This window comes from Papilio machaon, chromosome W (assembly GCF_912999745.1).
Source record: "Papilio machaon chromosome W, ilPapMach1.1, whole genome shotgun sequence".
Lineage (NCBI taxonomy): Eukaryota > Metazoa > Arthropoda > Insecta > Lepidoptera > Papilionidae > Papilio > Papilio machaon.
Genome location: NC_060015.1, coordinates 443,592 through 461,842, shown reverse-complemented (window position 1 = coordinate 461,842; position 18,251 = coordinate 443,592). Strand labels below are relative to the sequence as shown.

Here is an 18,251-nt window from a genome sequence, read left to right as displayed (position 1 = left end):
GACTATAGCCGCCTCCTTTGCCATCTCTCTATCCAGGCGCCCCAGCACCCAGCGCGGGCCGTCCCCGGCCGTGGTGCGTGGCGAGTTCGTCGTGGCCGAGGCGGAAGTGGAGAGGTCGAATCTAATATAACGATGATCCGATAACGTCTCCACATCCACCTCGACCTTCCAACCACAGATTTTAGGCACCAAGACCGGGGATGCGAAGGAGAGGTCCACGATGGACCCCCCCTGTTGGCGCACGCAGGTCAGCTCCCTTCCTCTATTGAGGAGCATCAGCCCCGAGGCGGCCGCCCAGTCCTCCAGCTCTTCCCCCCTCGGACTCGTCGCGGGAGATCCCCAAGCCGTTGATTTGGCGTTGAAGTCCCCCGCGACGATCACGGGGAGGTGGGAGACCCGCGCCGTGAGCGCCTGCACCTCTGCGAGGGCGCGCTCGAAGTCGGCGAGGGGCCAGCTGGGTGGGAAGTACACCCCCACTATGGCCACTCCCCCGACAACCACGAGCACGCTTCCCGTGCCTCTCGCTATCTTTCGGAGAGGGGGGGAGCCGCCGCGGGCCGGAGCGGAGATGGCCACCAGGTTGCCGACATCACCCGCCCAGTCGTCCCGAGAGGGGATGACGTACGGGTCGGCAACCACCACTACATTTATCAACCACTGCGCCATGGTTTGGGCCAACAGGTCCTGTGCTCGGGCGCAGTGGTTGATGTTACATTGTAGGAGTCGGATGGTGTCCACTTACGAACTGGTGTCCATCCGCTCCACTCCGGCCTTCTTGGCCTTACGCCGAGGCCATCGCTTAGGCGCACCTCTCTCTCTGCGCGCCGACTTCTGCCCGGCGGTGACGCAGCCGTCGCCGCCGATCGAGTGGCCCGCCAGTTTGCCCGCCGCCTCACAGACGGGGCAGTTCGGGTCTGCCGAACAGTCCTGTGCCCGGTGATCTGGCTTTCCGCAGCGGAAGCACAACTTGCTGCGGTCCACCTCACACTGGCACTTGGCACCCATGTGTCCCGTCTCGAGGCAGCGGAAGCACCGCGTCGGCCGCGGGGCGAACAGCACCACTCTGGCCGAGGTCCAGCCGACCCTCACGCGACCGGCGTCAGTCACCTTTTTGGCGGCCGCCACCGGCACGCTCAGCCAGAGGGAGCCATCCCCCCTCGGGCCGAAGGCGAGCTTGCCCGACCTTATATCGTCGGCCGCGCAGCCTCCCTCTCTGGCCACTGACTCCACGACCTCGGCCGCGGTGACAGAGTCGTCGAGGCCAGTGATGCGCACTTCGGCGCATTTCACCGGCCGGCCGATCCTGACCTTCTCCGGGCCGAGCACCTCCCTGAGTTTAGCGGCCAGAGAGTCGGCCTTTTCCGAGGCTGCATCGCCCCCCACCTCCAACATTTGGGCGCCCGTGGCCGCCCTGCGGAACTTGACGTCGGCGATGCCAAGTTCCGCGAGGTTTATGCGGCTCTTCGCCTCGGCCAAGACCGTGGCATACGTAGCGCCACTCTTCTCTGCTCCCGGAGCGAGAGTGAGGGTGACCGCCGCGGTCTTTGGGGCTCGTAGTTTGACCTTCGGTCTTTCGGGGGGGCGAGTCTTGTCCGGCCCCTTGGACGCCTTCTTGGCCGCTTTCTTGGCCCCGCGGGACACTACCGTAGTCCACGGGGCTTCGGCGGGCGTAGGGGCAGACTTGTCCCTTGCCTGTGCGGCCTCTTTAGCGGCCAGGCTCGGCTGCTTCTTCTTCTTCTTCTTCTTTTTCTTTTTGGGCGGAGCCTCGCCTGGGGCCGCCGCCGAAGTTGCCGCCCGATCCTGGGCCCCGGTGCCCGATGTTGTGGGCAGGGGCTCCTTGGCTGGTCCCTTCTTCGTCGCCCCCTTTTTCGCCTTAGGGAGCGGAGCGGGGGTGGCGTCGTCTTCCTCTCTCCTGTCCGCCGCCAGTGGGGGCCGGCGCCGCGGTTCGGGTAGGAGACGATCCTCTAGTCCTGCCAGCCTGGCGTTGAGTATGGTGCCAAACATTTCCACGTTGGCACGCGATACTTCATCCAGCAGCTGCCGGATATCTGCTTCGCCAGGCTGGGCAGGTCGGCGCTTGTCGATATCTTTGAGTTCGCGCCGTAGCTCCTCCATGTCTCTTTGGAGGCGCGCGTTTGCTGCTTCCAGCCGCGCAATCTCTTCCGACATCGTCCGCTCTCTTAGCTGAGAGACGGCGGCCTTGATGTTTGCCGCCGCCTCCTTCAGCGCTTTCACCAACGTCCCCTTTATATTGGTGGACTTGGTTGCCACGTCTATGATTGTTTTAAGTGACGCCTCCACGCATTTGTTGAGGGCGACACTTGTCTGGTCCTCCTCGGTTTCCACCAGCGAGAGATGAGCCGGGCCGGATGGTATGGAGGCCCTTGCCTCTCTCGCTGTGCGTAGCGACGCGGCCACCTCGGCCTCGGCTAACTCCGTACTGAGGGGCCGGCCCCGTCCTCGTTTTGATTTGTGGGCTGCCCCCTTGGCGGGAGTAGCACCATTTGTCTCCTCCGGGTCAGAAGGGTCCTCTTTTGAGGTAGGCCCTTCTTTTGGACTCTCCAGACACGACCGACATGTAGCTGGCGGCCGATGAGTCCGAGTCGAAATCGGTGTTGGACGCCGTAGCGCCCCTGTCCATTACAAGCGAGTCGCAGCGCGTCAGCATGACCCTCTGCGTGCGCCCGCTGTTTGCGAGAGACATACTGAGAGAGCTAAGCAACGCTAGCAAAAACGTCGGCCTACATCTCAATACATCGAAGACAAAAATAACTACCAATGGCCCGAAAGACACTATTACAGTAAACCAAATGCCTATTGAATACGTTGAAAATTATGTATATCTCGGAAAACAAATATCTATAAAGAATACGAGGCACAAAGAAGAACTTGATAGACGAATAAAAATAGCGTGGAAAAAGTTCTGGTCATTAAAAGAAATACTGAAGTCGAAATTATCTCTCAAATTAAAGAAAAAAGTCTTAGACTCGACCATACTTCCGAGTTTGTTGTACGGCGCCCAAACATGGATCCTTGACCGTAATACTATAACGAAAATACGTTCCTGTCAACGAGCTATGGAAAGAAGCATTCTTAATATCAAAATAAGCCAAAAACTCAATAGTCGTACCATCAGACAAAGAACAAATTTAATAGATGCAGTACAGCAGGCGCGGCGCCTTAAATGGAAATGGGCGGGACACGTGATGCGCTCCGATGATGCCAGGTGGACGAAGCGAGCGACGCTATGGTCTGGTCCAGAAAGAGGCAAGAGGAAAAGAGGAAGACCCAAAGCCCGATGGACAGACGATATAGTAGAAATAGCGGGAAAAGCTTGGATGAGAACAGCTGCAGACAGAGACAAGTGGAGAAACATGGAGGAGGCCTATACCCAGCAGGGAACATGACAACCTATTATTCATTAAAAAAAAAAAAAAAAAAATTGTAATCACTGTAGGATGGCATGTTAAATAAAAGGCTTATTATTATTTCTTTTATATTAATTCTGTCTCCGCCTGGCTGGTTTTTATATGATAGATAAAGTAAATAAATAATGGTAAAATAAAAACTAATAAATATACTACGTATTTACGATAAATACATATATATAAAACCTAAATTACACACTATACATACATACATAAATAATCCTAGCCAGGCGGGATTCCCTCGGCAGGGGAGACCAGACGGCCAAGGGTCAGGGAGATTATTATTATTATTATTATTATTATTATTATTATATTTTTAACATGGACTAATGGCTTCGCATAGAAACAGATTTTCGAAACAGTTTGTAATTCAATATTATTGAAGTAAGTGTTAGGTACTCTTCAGACTGCACTAGCGGGTGCGGCGGCGGGCGCGGGCGTTCGGGTCTTGGCGTCTGCGTATTCAAAGTGGCGATCGAGCTAGGAGTGTCATTGCACATGTGATAGATCGTTCTCAAACTTTGCTACGTATTTAGAAGACATGGATGAAGATTTGTTTTTATTAATGGAAAATTCATACTTGAAATGGAAATTTCAATATATGAAGTTTGGCACACACGATTTAAATAAAGGAAGAGAAAATTTTGGAGAATTTTATGTATTATACGCTGATTTATTACTATTAAATGTTGCAGATGTTTGCTTTGCCAAATAGCCGTGCGATGTTGTACTGCAGATATAAATACTTCAGTATTGATATCCATGACGATTGACGACGCTTCGACAGGTGAATCAAAATGGTTTAGAACCACACGCGTAGTCGCCTAACAGACGATATATCACTGTGAACGATACGGGCGGACTGAGCCATTAGAAACTCCCGCGCCACCCGCGCCCGCGCCCGCCTCATGAAGACGCGTAGCTCGCGGGAGCACTGTGAACGCAAATGGCGTCTGCTTACATTTTGATTTACACGCGCCCGCGCTAGCACCCGCGCCCGCCGGCACTCTGAAAGAGTACTTAATAAGTGTATTTTTGATTGCTTGATTATCCTCACGACAGTGGCCATTCCACACTTTAAATGTATTTAAGAAATAATTGGTTGTGGGGTATTGGATTTTTACGTAACAAAAAGGCATCATATTTTTAAAACATTTATTTCCATTTTTACACATCAAGATTTTTTTATTCCTTATACATTGATTTCATAATTATATCATAATTGCGCATAATAAGAATTAAAATTATTAATTTCATATACTTCGCATAATTATAATTGAAACTTATCCAACAAAAGTATAAATCCTAACAAAAAAAATGTACGTAAACAAAGCAAAATATTTACATAACAATCTAAAATACTATTTCATCATGTGATAAAATTTTAAAACAACAATTTAATATTTTATCAAATAACAATTCTTGTTTCTGTGACTTCAGAATGTGATGTTCTGTAGGAAATTAAAGTTAGCCTTACAAGTGTATATTAGGTCCTTACATATGAAATTGGCGTTTTTCGTACTGGCCACTTTAATCACGAATTTCTCCTCTTTGGTAAGGAATTCCAAATTCAAATTTGTACAGCTATAGACTCATGTATTTGTGGTTCGATGACCGTCATTCATTTGTTTTTTTTCTTCTGTTTTTTCTATTTGCGTCACTCATTTTACAAAATGGAAAACTTAAAATATCGCATTATTTACGAGTACGAGTTCCGCCGTGGCACTAGTGCTGCGGAAACGACTCGAAGGGTGAATGATGTGTATGGCGGTCGTGTTGCAAAAGAAAACACAGTTCGTTTTTGGTTCCAACGTTTTCGTTCTGGAAATTTCGATCTGCAGAACAAGCCCCGTGGACGGCCTGAGACTCAAGTTGATAATGAAGAGTTGAAGGCTATTGTGGAAGCGGATCCATCGCAAACCACGTCCGAGTTAGCTGCAGGCTGCGATGTTAGTGATAAAACTGTTTTAATTCACTTGAAGCAAATTGGGAAGATTAAAAAGCTTGATAGGTGGGTACCTCACGAATTGACTGAAGCAAACCGGCAAACGTGCGTCGACTGTTGCGTTACATTACTAAACCGGCACAATAATGAAGGTATTTTAAACCGAATCATTACCTGTGATGAGAAATGGGTTCTTTACGATAATCGGAAGCGCTCAGCGCAATGGTTGGATCCTGACCAGCCATCCAAATCCTGCCCCAAGCGAAAATTAACCCCAAAAAAGTTACTTGTAAGCGTTTGGTGGACTAGTGCCGGTATTGTTCATTACAGTTTTCTCAAATCTGGCCAGACTATTACGGCTGATGTCTATTGTCAGCAATTGCAAACCATGATGGAAAAGCTAGCGGCTAAACAACCTAGGCTGGTCAATCGCTCCACGCCACTGCTGCTTCACGACAACGCTAGACCACACACTGCGCAACAGACGGCTACTAAATTAGAAGAGCTTCAATTGGAAAGTCTAAGACATCCTCCGTACTCCCCGGACCTTGCTCCAACAGATTACCATTTTTTTCGAAATTTGGATAACTTCTTGCAAGGGAAAAAATTCAACTCCGATGGGGCAGTCCAAATCGCCTTCAAAGATTTTATTGATTCCCGTCCGACTGGTTTTTTTAGTAAAGGGATCAATGAACTACCTATGAGATGGCAAAAGTGCATAGAAAATAATGGTTCAAACTTTGATTAATTAAATATATTATATTAAAAAATATTCGACTTTTTGTTCCTCCCATACAAAACGCCAATTTCATATGTAAGGACCTAATACATACGTTAAGCAAAATAATTAAATACATTATCTGAGTTGTTATTATTTTTTAAGATAAAAATACATTTATATACCAAGTATGAGGCATGTAGAAGCAAAAACAAGTATTTTATACATCAAATTGATATATTGTTAGAAACAGTAGTTTATTATAGTTTCAAATGTTTCTGTATCGTTCGAGTTGTTATCGCTTTTACTGAATCAATGTTGGTTTTGCTAATGCATGCGTCACACTCTGAGGTGCCGAGAGACAGGAACTTCCCAGACAATCTATTCTCGGTCTCTTGATAAACAAAAATGTTGTGACAAAATCAAAGATAGATCTTATACTAGTCGTAGATACTTGACTTACAGTAACATGGCTATATACGTCGTAGTTCCGACATGTCTTATAATGTAAGGGATCCACTACGGGGACGTCGACGAGTGGTAATGAGCCAAGGGGCACAATACGTCGACATAAACATCAATAATATAGTCATTACACGTACATCTATTACTTGGTTAATATAATTGTCATGATCGAAGCGATTATGCCAATAAAAATATCTATGATAAACATAAACACTCGTGCCGTAGCCAACGGGGCAGGCAGACATTCCTGTTATACGTATGCCTCAATACGCCACACTCGCGTCCTCAAAATCCATACATCTACGAAGGTAAAGTCCTTTTAGACGACCATTTCATGCACGGTTAAGATGTCTTCTGCACTTCCTAACATAATTCTTATCATCTTCATACCTCGCTTCCTCGTTAATCTACATTTTTAGACGCATTTCACTGCCTTTACTCTCTCTCTAATTTTCTGCCACACCTAACATTCATTACCAAAATAAAACTTACTATTATTGAAGCTTCTGGCATATATAACTTTTTACCTCGCACAGCCGCGTTGTGGAATACTCTGTCCTCGGCGGTATTTCCAAACAGTTACGACTTAGGGACCTTCAAGAAAAGAGCGTATACCCTCCTTAAAGGCCGGCAACGCATCTGCGATTCTTCTGGCGTTGCAGATGTCCATGGGCGTCGGATCAAATAATTCTCGGTCCGTTGCTCGTTTGCCCCCTTCTCCTATAAAAAAAAAAAAAAAAAATATATCAAAACAATAGTTTATTATGCATCATCACGAAAAACCCTTCATCCTAAAAATCCATCTCGAATTCAACAGAAATATTACACATAGTTTCTAGTCTACCCTATACAAAATAAAAATCTTTGATCATACATTATTATCATAGAATGTAACGTTATAAGCTTCTGATTTTAATTATGCAAATTTAAAATAATCTTTCAATGTCCATCATCATAGAAAAAAACTCGTCCCAAAAATTCTTTCCGAATCCAAACGTGTATATTACAGTGAAGCATCTTGCATTTATCACATCCAAAAAATACAATTGTGCATTATACAAAATTATCCGTTATATAAAGCCTTCCTGAATCCAACTATAACATAATCTCAACCTTCTTGCTTTTATCATCAAAAAAATCTTCTCAGCCTGATCTTTCAAAAATATCTGGAGAGGTGATTGACTCGCAAATTACTTTTCGCAAGCGAAAATACCCAGATCGCAGCGACTGTCAATGCTCAAGTGATATTAACTTAGTTCGGAATGAACTAGCACGTATTTCTTACTTACTAGAAAGCTACGTCGAGACAAACACACAAATAATGAATCAAATGAAAAACAGTATTGTAGAATTCAAAGGTGAAATAAGTGAATTAAAAACTGCCCATGAACAAACCAGAAATTTAATCAATACTAATATAATGGAAATGACTTCGTGTATCCAAGAGATTAAATTATCTACCTCTAAAATAGCATCAGAACAGAGTCAAATGCAGAATAAACTGTCACAACTAGAAACAAAAATAACTCATAGTGAGAATAAGATAATGACACTCGAGTCAGACTTTAAAGAACTCAAATTAATGCCACAGTCATCTCAAAACAAACAACTGTCTCTTAATGAACAGATAATACATGAGATCCAAGAAAGGAAGAAAAGAGAAAACAACATCATTGTTGCAGGTGTACCAGAACAAACATCCTCAAGTGCTGAACAGAAAGCCCTCAAAGATGAGTCCGAAGTGTTCAATATTCTATCTCAAATAAATAAAAATATTTCGAAGCCCACCAAGATTTTTCGGATTGGCAAGTTTGTCCCGGGCAAAATGAGAGGTCTTAAAGTCTGTTTTGATAAACCTGAGGAAGCCTTGCAAGTGCTACGCAGCATAAATAAAATATCTACAAGCATAAAAATATCCTCCGACCAAACACCAGCGCAACGAGATTACTTTCAAAAAACAAAAACTGAATTAAACCATCGTATAAGTAGCGGAGAGAAAGATATAACCATAAAATACATTAATGGAATACCAAATATAGTCAAAACTTCTTCAAAAAACTCCAACAATCAATAGTAAATAAAATTATAGACGACACAATAACTTATCAAATAGTAAATGATCACCAATACTTACAAACAGAAAAATCGTGGCTAACTTTTCTCTATTTAAATGCAAGAAGTATCCGAAAGAAAGGTAAATTCGACGAATTAAAATGCATCATTCAATCAATTCCTACAACTGTCCATATCATCTTATTAACTGAAACGTGGATAGCAACAGAAAATCAAGCTCTTGAATTACAGATCCCATCTTACACTCATTATTACAATTATAGATCGGATATTAGAGGTGGAGGAGTATCTGCATATGTACACAATAACTTAAAACACGACTTAATTGAATCAACCTACAAAGATGGAAATAATTTTCTATGGATACAAATACAAAGATATGCGCTCGATATAGGTGTATACCATCCAGGCGATACAAATTTCAAGGACTTTTTAGAGACATATGAAACCCAATTACAACAGAGAAAGAGAGCGTTAATTTTTGGTGATTTCAATATTGACTTATTAACAAAGGACAAAAAACATAAAATGTATAAAAAAAAGGATTCAAGAAAACGGTTACAGATTACTTAACAAAATTAATAGAACATACTGTACAAGAGACTCGACCACAAAAAGATCAATCTTAGATCACGTCACCACCAACCTCAATAGCAACAACTTTAATCTCGCTATTGTTAATTCACCAATGTCTGATCATAAACAAATATACTTTCAAGTAAATAAATTTAAACCACCCAGAAAAGTACGCACAAGCTACGAAGTAATCAACTACGATAAATTATATGAATCGGTAAAATCGGAGAGATGCATAGATGCTACTAATAATTACACCATTTTAGAAGAAAAAATAAAGCAATATATTAAGGATAACAAAGAAACTAAAACTAAGGTACTTAATCCACCCCAGAAAGATTGGATAAATAAAAACATTTTGGATGGAATAAAAGAAAGGAACAATTTATGGATAATGCATAAGAAAGACCCTAACAATAAATCTCTAGAAGAAAAGTACAAACTTAAAAAATATACTTTATCAAAAGAAATTAGAGATACGAAAAATTCTTACTATCTAAACCTTTTCAAAAATTGCTTAAAGAAGCCAAAGAAAATGTGGACCCTTATAAATAATATAACTAATAATAAAATTAAACAAAGTTGTGCTCCTTCGAAACTTCTTCTCGGTTCTGAATTAATTACCAATACAAATGAAATCTGTGAGATCTTTAACCAATACTTTTCTACAATAGGCTCAAAACTAGCACAACAAATACCGGATCATTACCATAACATATCAACACATCTCATAACTAAAATAGACAAACTTATTCCTGAACTATCAAAACTAGAACCATGCAACTCACACGAGGTAAGTAAAATCATTGAAGATTTAGACATAAACTCAAGCACTGGCTTAGATAAAATTAACACCAAAGCTACAAATACAAATACTTTTTGTATTTGTAGCTTTGGAGTTTGAGGGTAGGTGTGAAATAAGTTAAACAGTTTTTATCAGCTCCCAATTACAAATATAATTTAAAAATATAATTAAGTAGTGTCTATGTTCAGTACTTACATGTGAGTGTTAGTTACCCACTGGCTATCTATTTCCTTTCTAATTTAACACAAACATTGCCACAAAAGTCACACTATCCAATCACAGTTATGGAAGCACTGAAAGAGCAAGTCCAAACGGCTACAGATTCCGTTCTGGCACAGATCCCTTCCGCTGAAATCGTGGTACTAGGCGACTTCAACGCCCACCATGCCGATTGGCTTGGCTCTCGTACCACCGATCATGCGGGGAGATCTGTCCACGACTTTGCCTTGTCTTATGATCTGACGCAGCTGGTCACATCGCCCACGCGAATCCCAGATGTCGAAGATCATACACCTTCCCTGTTGGACCTTCTGCTGACCTCACATCCGGACAGCTATAAGGTTTCCGTTGAAGCCCCTTTAGGCTCGTCGGACCACTGCCTGATCCGGACCACAGTGCCCATCTCGCGTCGCCCACGGTTTAAACCGAATGGCTTTCGCCGAGTATGGCACTATAGGTCAGCAGACTGGGATGAGATGCGGTCCTTTTTTGCATCCTACCCATGGGAGAGAGTTTGCTTCAGGCTGGATGATCCCGACGCTGTTGCTGATTCTGTCGCTGATGTGGTGCTTCAGGGGATGGATCTTTTCATTCCGTCTTCAGTTGTGCCCATCGGGGGCAGTTCTCGGCCCTGGTTTGGTAAATCCTGCAAATTAGCTGCGCGCTACAAGCAGGATTGTTATCGAGCCTGGGCTAAGGCATCAGCAGCTAGGGATGTAAATACCAGCCAGTTAAAAAAGAAGTATAACTCTGCCTCCAGGTCCTTCAAAAGAGTGATTGCCAAGGCAAAGTCCGAACACGTGGCCAGCATTGGTGAGAGGCTAGTGCACCTTCCTTCGGGAACTCGTGCTTTCTGGTCTCTTGCCAAGGCTGTGCAGGGGAACTTCTGTATGCCGTCCTTACCATCCCTGCGCAGGGGGGATGACTCGCTGGCCCACACCGCAAAAGAGAAAGCCGATCTTCTGGGCTCTCTTTTCGCGGCCAACTCGACTCTGGATGACAAAGGTAACTCGCCGCCGAAAATTCCATGCGGCGAGACCTCTATGTCCGAAATCCAGTTTATCCAGAGATCAGTGCGGAAATCGCTGCAATCTCTGGATATCCACAAGTCGAGTGGGCCTGACGGGATACCCCCCATCGTGCTTAAGACTTGCGCTCCTGAGTTGGCACCGGTTTTAACGCGCCTGTTCCGGTTCTCCTACTCCTTAGGCGTTGTCCCGAAATCATGGAAGACTGCCATAATCCACCCGATCCCAAAAAAAGGCGATGGCTCAGATCCGTCCAACTACAGGCCGATCGCCATTACCACCTTGTTCTCGAAGGTCATGGAAATGACCATCAATTGCCAACTTATGAGGTACCTAGAGGAGCATCAGCTGATTAGCGATCGTCAGTACGGTTTCCGACAACGTTGTGGTGTGGGGTGTTGGAAGGTGAGAGATGCGGTGATGTGAGGGTGTGAGGTAGCGAAATGATGCGACCGTTATTCACAACACAATTTATTCTCACTCGTACACACACCAATAAATAAATAGAAGGAGAGTACAACACAGCGAAGAAAAGTAAAAGTAACAGGAGAAAGATAAATATCACTGTTCGAGAAACAAAGCACAGGTTGAGAAATCGTAAGCGGCGTGGTATATCGCGGCACTGTAAAAACTCCACTGAAGTCCGGTGCGTGTGCAAAACCGGTCAGTGACCCCCGCTCAGCTGTGCGTTGCAATTTTGAAATTGCCAATCAGAGGTCAATAAAATTAGTTGTCACGCGCGACGTCGACCACTCGTCAAGCACCTGTATTTATGTGTGTGTGTGTGTGTGTGTGTTATGTAAGAGTGTGTATGTGTGACTGTGGAGTGTTTTTTGGAATATGTAGAAGGTCACCTACATCACCCCCCTCCAGAGACCTGGTTAAGGGCGATAAAAATCGGTAAACTTTACCTTACGTCCCGAACGGGTCGTATACTCCGCAGTCACAGGTTCGTCATTAGTTGCGGTACTGTTGTTACTGTCGCATAAAATGTACGCTGGCTTAAGACGATCAATCGAGACTGTCACTTCCTTCCCGTTAATCAATATAGTAAAAGATTTGTCACTCCGAGAAACGACCTTATGAGGACCGGTATACGCAGGTTGTAATGACGCCCGCACCGCGTCTTCGCGCAGGAAGACGTGACCGGTATTGGCGAGATCCTTAAAAACGAAAACGCTTTTGTTTCCATGTCGCGAGGCCGGGGTTGGGTTTAACTTTTGCGCAAAAGCGCGCAATCTAGCGATGAAGTCACTGACATCAGTTGTACCGCTACTTGAAGGGTCAAAAAATTCCCCGGGTAACCTAAGAGGCTCCCCGTACAGGAGTTCAGCAGTGGACGCATTCAAGTCTTCTTTAAATGAAGATCGTATTCCCAACAATACCCACGGCAAAGACTCGGTCCATTTTTCTCGCGCATGGCACATTATGGACGCTTTCAACTGTCTATGGAAGCGTTCAACGAGACCGTTAGCTGCTGGGTGGTAAGCAGTCGTACGCTTGTGCTGAAATCCGGCTATTTTCGCGAGGTGTTGGAATAACGCCGACTCAAACTGCCTGCCGCGGTCTGTTATAATATCCGTCGGGCAGCCAAAACGAGATATCCAGCACGAAAGCAACGCTTTAGCCACTGTCTCCGCTGTAATATCCGCGATGGGTACGGCTTCGGGCCACCGAGTGAAGCGATCAACGCAAGTTAAACAATATCGATACCCATCCGATAACGGCAACGGCCCTACGAGATCGATATGTACATGTTTAAATCTTGCGCGGGGCAAATTAAATGTGCCTAGCGGTGCGCTAACGTGTCGCGTAACCTTACAGCGCTGACAATCTAAACAGGTTTTTGCCCATTCACGACAGTCTTTTCTAACACTCGGCCATACGTAGCGTTCTGTGACTAACTTCGCTGTTGTATTAGCGCCTGGATGGCTCAACGAATGTAAACAATTGAATACTTGTCTACGGAAAAATTTAGTAACAAATGGCCTAGACGTCGGTGTACTTACATCGCAGTACAATGGGGTTCGACACCCGGGCAATGCTAATTTTTCTAGACGTAACGACGAACCTTCAGTAATTAATTTTTGAAGTTCGGGGTCCGTAGCCTGACTGTTAGCTAGGGCTTCTAAGTCTAGAGGTTGATCCAACGCTTCGACACGCGATAAAGTGTCGGCAACAACATTATCCTTACCGGAAATATGGCGAATATCCGTAGTAAATTGAGCGATATAATCTAAATGCCTATACTGCCTAGGCGAACAGTTTTTCTTCCTTTCGTGGAATGCGAAACTGATCGGCTTGTGGTCAGTATAAATAATAAAATGTCTAGCTTCTAACATGTGCCTAAAATATTTAATGGCTTCATAAATAGCTAATAATTCTCTGTCGTAAGGTGAATACTTAACTTGAGATGGACTTAATTTGCGCGAAAAGAATGCAAGCGGTTGCCATGCGTTATCAGTAAATTGTTGCAATACAGCGCCGATAGCTGTGTCCGATGCGTCGGTAACAAGTGCGAGTTTCGCTTGGCAATCCGGGTGCGCTAATAACGCAGCGTCTGAAAGGGATTGTTTACAGCGCTCGAACGCATCGAGTGACTCATCTTTCAATGTTATCGGCTGGTTGTTTTTTACTATGCCAACTAATAACTTGTTTAGTGGCGCTTGTAATTCTGCCGCGCGCGGTAAGAAACGTCTGTAAAAATTAATCATTCCTAGAAAACGCCTAAGTTGACGAATGTTAGTAGGAATGGGAAAATGTTTAATCGCTTCTATCTTAGTGTCTAGTGGTTTGGTGCCACTCGCGGAGATGTGATATCCTAAAAATGACACGTCTCGGGCCCCGAAAACGCACTTAGACACATTAATCACCATACCGTAGTCCTTTAAACGTTGGAAAATAATACGTAAATGGTCTTTGTGTTCTACTTCGTCCTTTGAAAAAATTAAAAAATCGTCTAAGTAACAATAACAAAAATCAAGTCCCCTTGTCATTTCGTCTACAAACCTCTGGAACGTTTGGCTTGCGTTTGAAAGACCAAAATTCATATACGGGAACTCATACAAACCAAAAGGGGTTGTTATTGCAGTTTTGGGAATGTCCTCTGGACTCACAGGTATTTGGTTGTACGCTTTTACTAAATCCAGTGTACTAAACACTTTACACCCTGCTATACTGTGAGCGAAGTCCTGTATATGCCTAATAGGATACCTATCGGGAATTGTCCTGGCATTTAACATCCGATAGTCCCCGCAAGGACGCCAACCGTTGTCCTTTTTGGGTACCAAATGTAACGGCGACGACCAAGGACTTTCAGACGGCCTAGCGATACCGCATTCAATCATGGTCTGGAATTCTTCTTTAGCGATTTTTAATTTGTCAGGAGCGAGGCGACGAGGTGAACATGAAACTGGTGGTCCTGGTGTTGTGCGAATGTGATGTACCGTGTTGTGTGGTATGATACGGTGCGTGCCGGATGGTCGAGTAATATCGGGAAAGTCCGACAAAATTTTGTGGTAACCCGAGTCACCCGATTGGACTTTGACCGATGAAATGTCGTTGCATTTAACTCGCAACGCACAAGCTGTTACAAATGTTGTATTGTCAATAATACGTTTGTTACGACAGTCAACTATTAAATTGTAATGATTTAAAAAATCTACACCTATAATAGGTTTAGTCACATCGGCAACAACAAAACGCCATTTATAAGTTCTACGTAAACAAAAGTCAAGTTGTAAATGAACATAACCATATGTGTTTATACAAGAACCATTAGCGGCACTTAGCTGATACGTAGTCCGGGCACGACGCTCTCGCAGCAGCGACCGCGGGAAGACACAGAGGTCGCTCCCAGTGTCGACCAGGAACTGTGTCTTGGATTTGCGATCGGTGACGAACAGGCGACCAGTTGAAGAAGGGCAATCGTCGGTCGTCATTACCGATTGCCTCTGGAGTTTTCCGACTTGAAGTCACATGGGGGGCAGCACTTTGTCGCCTTGTCAGCGAATTTAAAGTGGTACCAACAGACTGGGTGTCGCCGGTAGCTGGACTGGGATCTCGACGAAGAGCGCTGACGGTCGCGTAGTCGGGACCTGGTTCTTGATCTGCCGCTTCGTTGCCTGAGGGCCAGCTGTTGGACCTCCTTTCGTAAAGCAGCGATCTCCCTGGCCAAGTCGACATTCTCACTCTGTCGGCTGGTTGATGCCACCTGAGGTGTCGAGGGGACCAGGTCATTGATCCTATCTGCTATGTCCGCCATCTCTTCAATTGTGGTAGAAGTCTGTCCGGCCAAAACCGTCTGAATGCCGGTAGGTAACCGGCTGACCCAAACTGTCTTCAAAAAGTCGGTTGAGATTTGCGATCCGCCTAAGCTCTCAAGATGCCGAAGAAACTGTGACGGCTTCCTGTCACCCATCTCCTCATGCATCAACAGCTGTGTCAACTTCTTTTCTTTTGATGCACTTAGTCTTTTAATCAGCTCCGATTTCAATTTTTCAAATTTGTTGGTGGAGGGTGGATTGACAATTAAATCCTTGACCTCTTTGGAGTATAGGTTTCCCAGCTGACCAATGGCATAATTAAATTTGGTCGAGTCGCTTGTGATGCCGGCAATGCTAAACTGACCTTCCACTTGGGCAAACCATATCTCGGGTTCCTCCGGCCAAAACGGTGGTATGCGAATTCCAACCTTACATACATGGTCAGAAGGTTCATTTTGCAAACTTCGTGCCTCCTGAAATGCATCCTCGGTGTTGCTCATCTTGATGCTCCTCGGGGTCACCAATGTGGTGTGGGGTGTTGGAAGGTGAGAGATGCGGTGATGTGAGGGTGTGAGGTAGCGAAATGATGCGACCGTTATTCACAACACAATTTATTCTCACTCGTACACACACCAATAAATAAATAGAAGGAGAGTACAACACAGCGAAGAAAAGTAAAAGTAACAGGAGAAAGATAAATATCACTGTTCGAGAAACAAAGCACAGGTTGAGAAATCGTAAGCGGCGTGGTATATCGCGGCACTGTAAAAACTCCACTGAAGTCCGGTGCGTGTGCAAAACCGGTCAGTGACCCCCGCTCAGCTGTGCGTTGCAATTTTGAAATTGCCAATCAGAGGTCAATAAAATTAGTTGTCACGCGCGACGTCGACCACTCGTCAAGCACCTGTATTTATGTGTGTGTGTGTGTGTGTGTGTTATGTAAGAGTGTGTATGTGTGACTGTGGAGTGTTTTTTGGAATATGTAGAAGGTCACCTACAACGTCGCTCAGCTGGTGATCTTCTTGCGTACCTCACGCATCGATGGTCGGAGGCAATCGAGGGCAAGGGGGAGGCCCTGGCGGTTAGTTTGGACGTGGCCAAAGCCTTTGATCGGGTGTGGCACAAAGCACTTCTTGCGAAGTTGCCTTCCTACGGGCTGCCCGAGAAACTATGCGCCTGGATTTCTAGCTTCTTGGAGGGTCGGAGCATCAAGGTCGTTGTTGACGGTGCGTGCTCTGACCCGAAACCAATCAACGCTGGTGTCCCACAGGGCTGTGTACTGCGCCCACCTTGTTTCTTCTGCATATCAATGACATGCTGCAACTTAGCAACATTCATTGTTATGCAGACGATAGCACGTGTGACGCACTGTATACGCCCCGTGCCAATGTTTCTCGGGCTACTGCCGATGACAACCGGACCAAACTTGTGTCTGAACTGGAGACCCTACTGGGTGAAGTTTCGGATTGGGGTCGACGAAATCTCGTTGAATTCAATCCTAAAAAGACACAAGTGTGCGCCATTACCGCTAAAAAACAACCCTTTGTCGTAGATCTTCGTTTTGAGGGCACTCCCCTGGTTGCCTCAGCCAGTATCGGTATTCTCGGCGTTGACATATCGAGTGACGTTCAGTTTCGCGGTCACTTGGAAGACAAGGCCAAGCTGGCCTCCAAAAAGCTGGGTGTGCTCAGTAGGGCGAAGCAGTATTTCCAGCCGGGCCACCGCCTACAACTGTACAAGGCGCAAGTTCGGCCCCACATGGAATACTGCTCGCACCTCTGGGCGGGAGCACCCCAATACCAGCTTCTTCCATTTGACCGCATACAACGGAGAGCGACTCGAATCGTCAACGACCGAGCTCTTACCGATCGGCTTGATACTCTGGCCTTGCGGAGGGACGTCAGTTCCCTCTGCATCTTTTATCGTTTGTACCACGGGGAGTGTTCCGAAGAACTGTTTGGATCGATTCCTGCCGCCGAGTTTCGTCATCGGACGACCCGACAGACCGCCAGGTACCATCCATACCATCTGGACGGCTGGCATTCCACAACAGTGCAGTTCTCGCGAAATTTCTTGCCGCGCACGGCCGCGTTGTGGAATGGTCTGTCCTCGGCGGTATTTCCAAACCACGACGACTTAGGGTCCTTCAAGAAGCGAGCGTATCACCATCTCAAAGGTCGGCAACGCATTTGCAATTCCTCTGGTATTGCAGATGTCCATGGGCGTCGATGAACACCTTGGTGTTCCCGCTGCTCGTTTGCCCCCTTCTCTTATAAAAAAAAAAAAAATCTTTTGCTACTATTTCTGAGATGTTTAACACCCGAATGTCAGAATTTCAACGTGAACAGCAGAAGTCTAGTCCTGTCCCAGTTACAGCCTCATCACTTGCTGAAGAATTTTCTTCTTTCAAGAAATTCATTGCATCGGTGCTGGAAACAATGCAAAAACAAATAGAATTTTTGAGCAGAGACATTGACCGAATGGAATTACAGCGAAGGCTTATTTAGGCTTACTTGGAATTACTTCATGGCATCTCTGAAGACAAGACGGAGGATACTGCTGAAGTTGTGTCAAAATTGATATCCAACAAATTGAAAGTTCCTGGTTTCTCAACTTCTTGCATCAGTCGTTGTCATAGGCTAGGACGTACTGCAGGTAAAAGACCAAGGCCAATCATAGTAAAATTCCGTGAGGTCTCCATGCGTGATAAAACTTGGTTTTCCAAAACC

The 18,251-nt window shown here is 45.2% G+C and overlaps 2 protein-coding genes across 2 annotated transcripts; both read right to left on the bottom strand.

The window, feature by feature from the left end:
* Window positions 1-738: 738 nt before the first annotated feature.
* On the bottom strand, window positions 739-2,704 carry LOC123723313. The gene is made up of 2 exons (XM_045685896.1): window positions 2,645-2,704; window positions 739-2,559 (listed from the first exon to the last, which is right to left on the bottom strand). Exons 1-2 carry the CDS (start codon window positions 2,702-2,704, stop codon window positions 739-741), a joined length of 1,881 nt encoding a protein of 626 aa, XP_045541852.1.
* Window positions 2,705-15,197: 12,493 nt separating this feature from the next.
* LOC123723312 lies at window positions 15,198-16,022 on the bottom strand. The gene has a single exon (XM_045685895.1). It carries the CDS (start codon window positions 16,020-16,022, stop codon window positions 15,198-15,200), a length of 825 nt encoding a protein of 274 aa, XP_045541851.1.
* Window positions 16,023-18,251: the final 2,229 nt, after the last annotated feature.

Bases quoted from the DNA above. Each gene is read 5' to 3' on its own strand.
- LOC123723312 (XM_045685895.1), bottom strand. From the start codon at position 16,022: ATGAGCAACACCGAGGATGCATTTCAGGAGGCACGAAGTTTGCAAAAT.
- LOC123723313 (XM_045685896.1), bottom strand. From the start codon at position 2,704: ATGTCTCTCGCAAACAGCGGGCGCACGCAGAGGGTCATGCTGACGCGC. The intron at 2,560-2,644 runs GTAATGGACAGG...TCGTGTCTGGAG, and splicing joins TGACGCGCTGCGACTCGCTT to AGTCCAAAAGAAGGGCCTAC.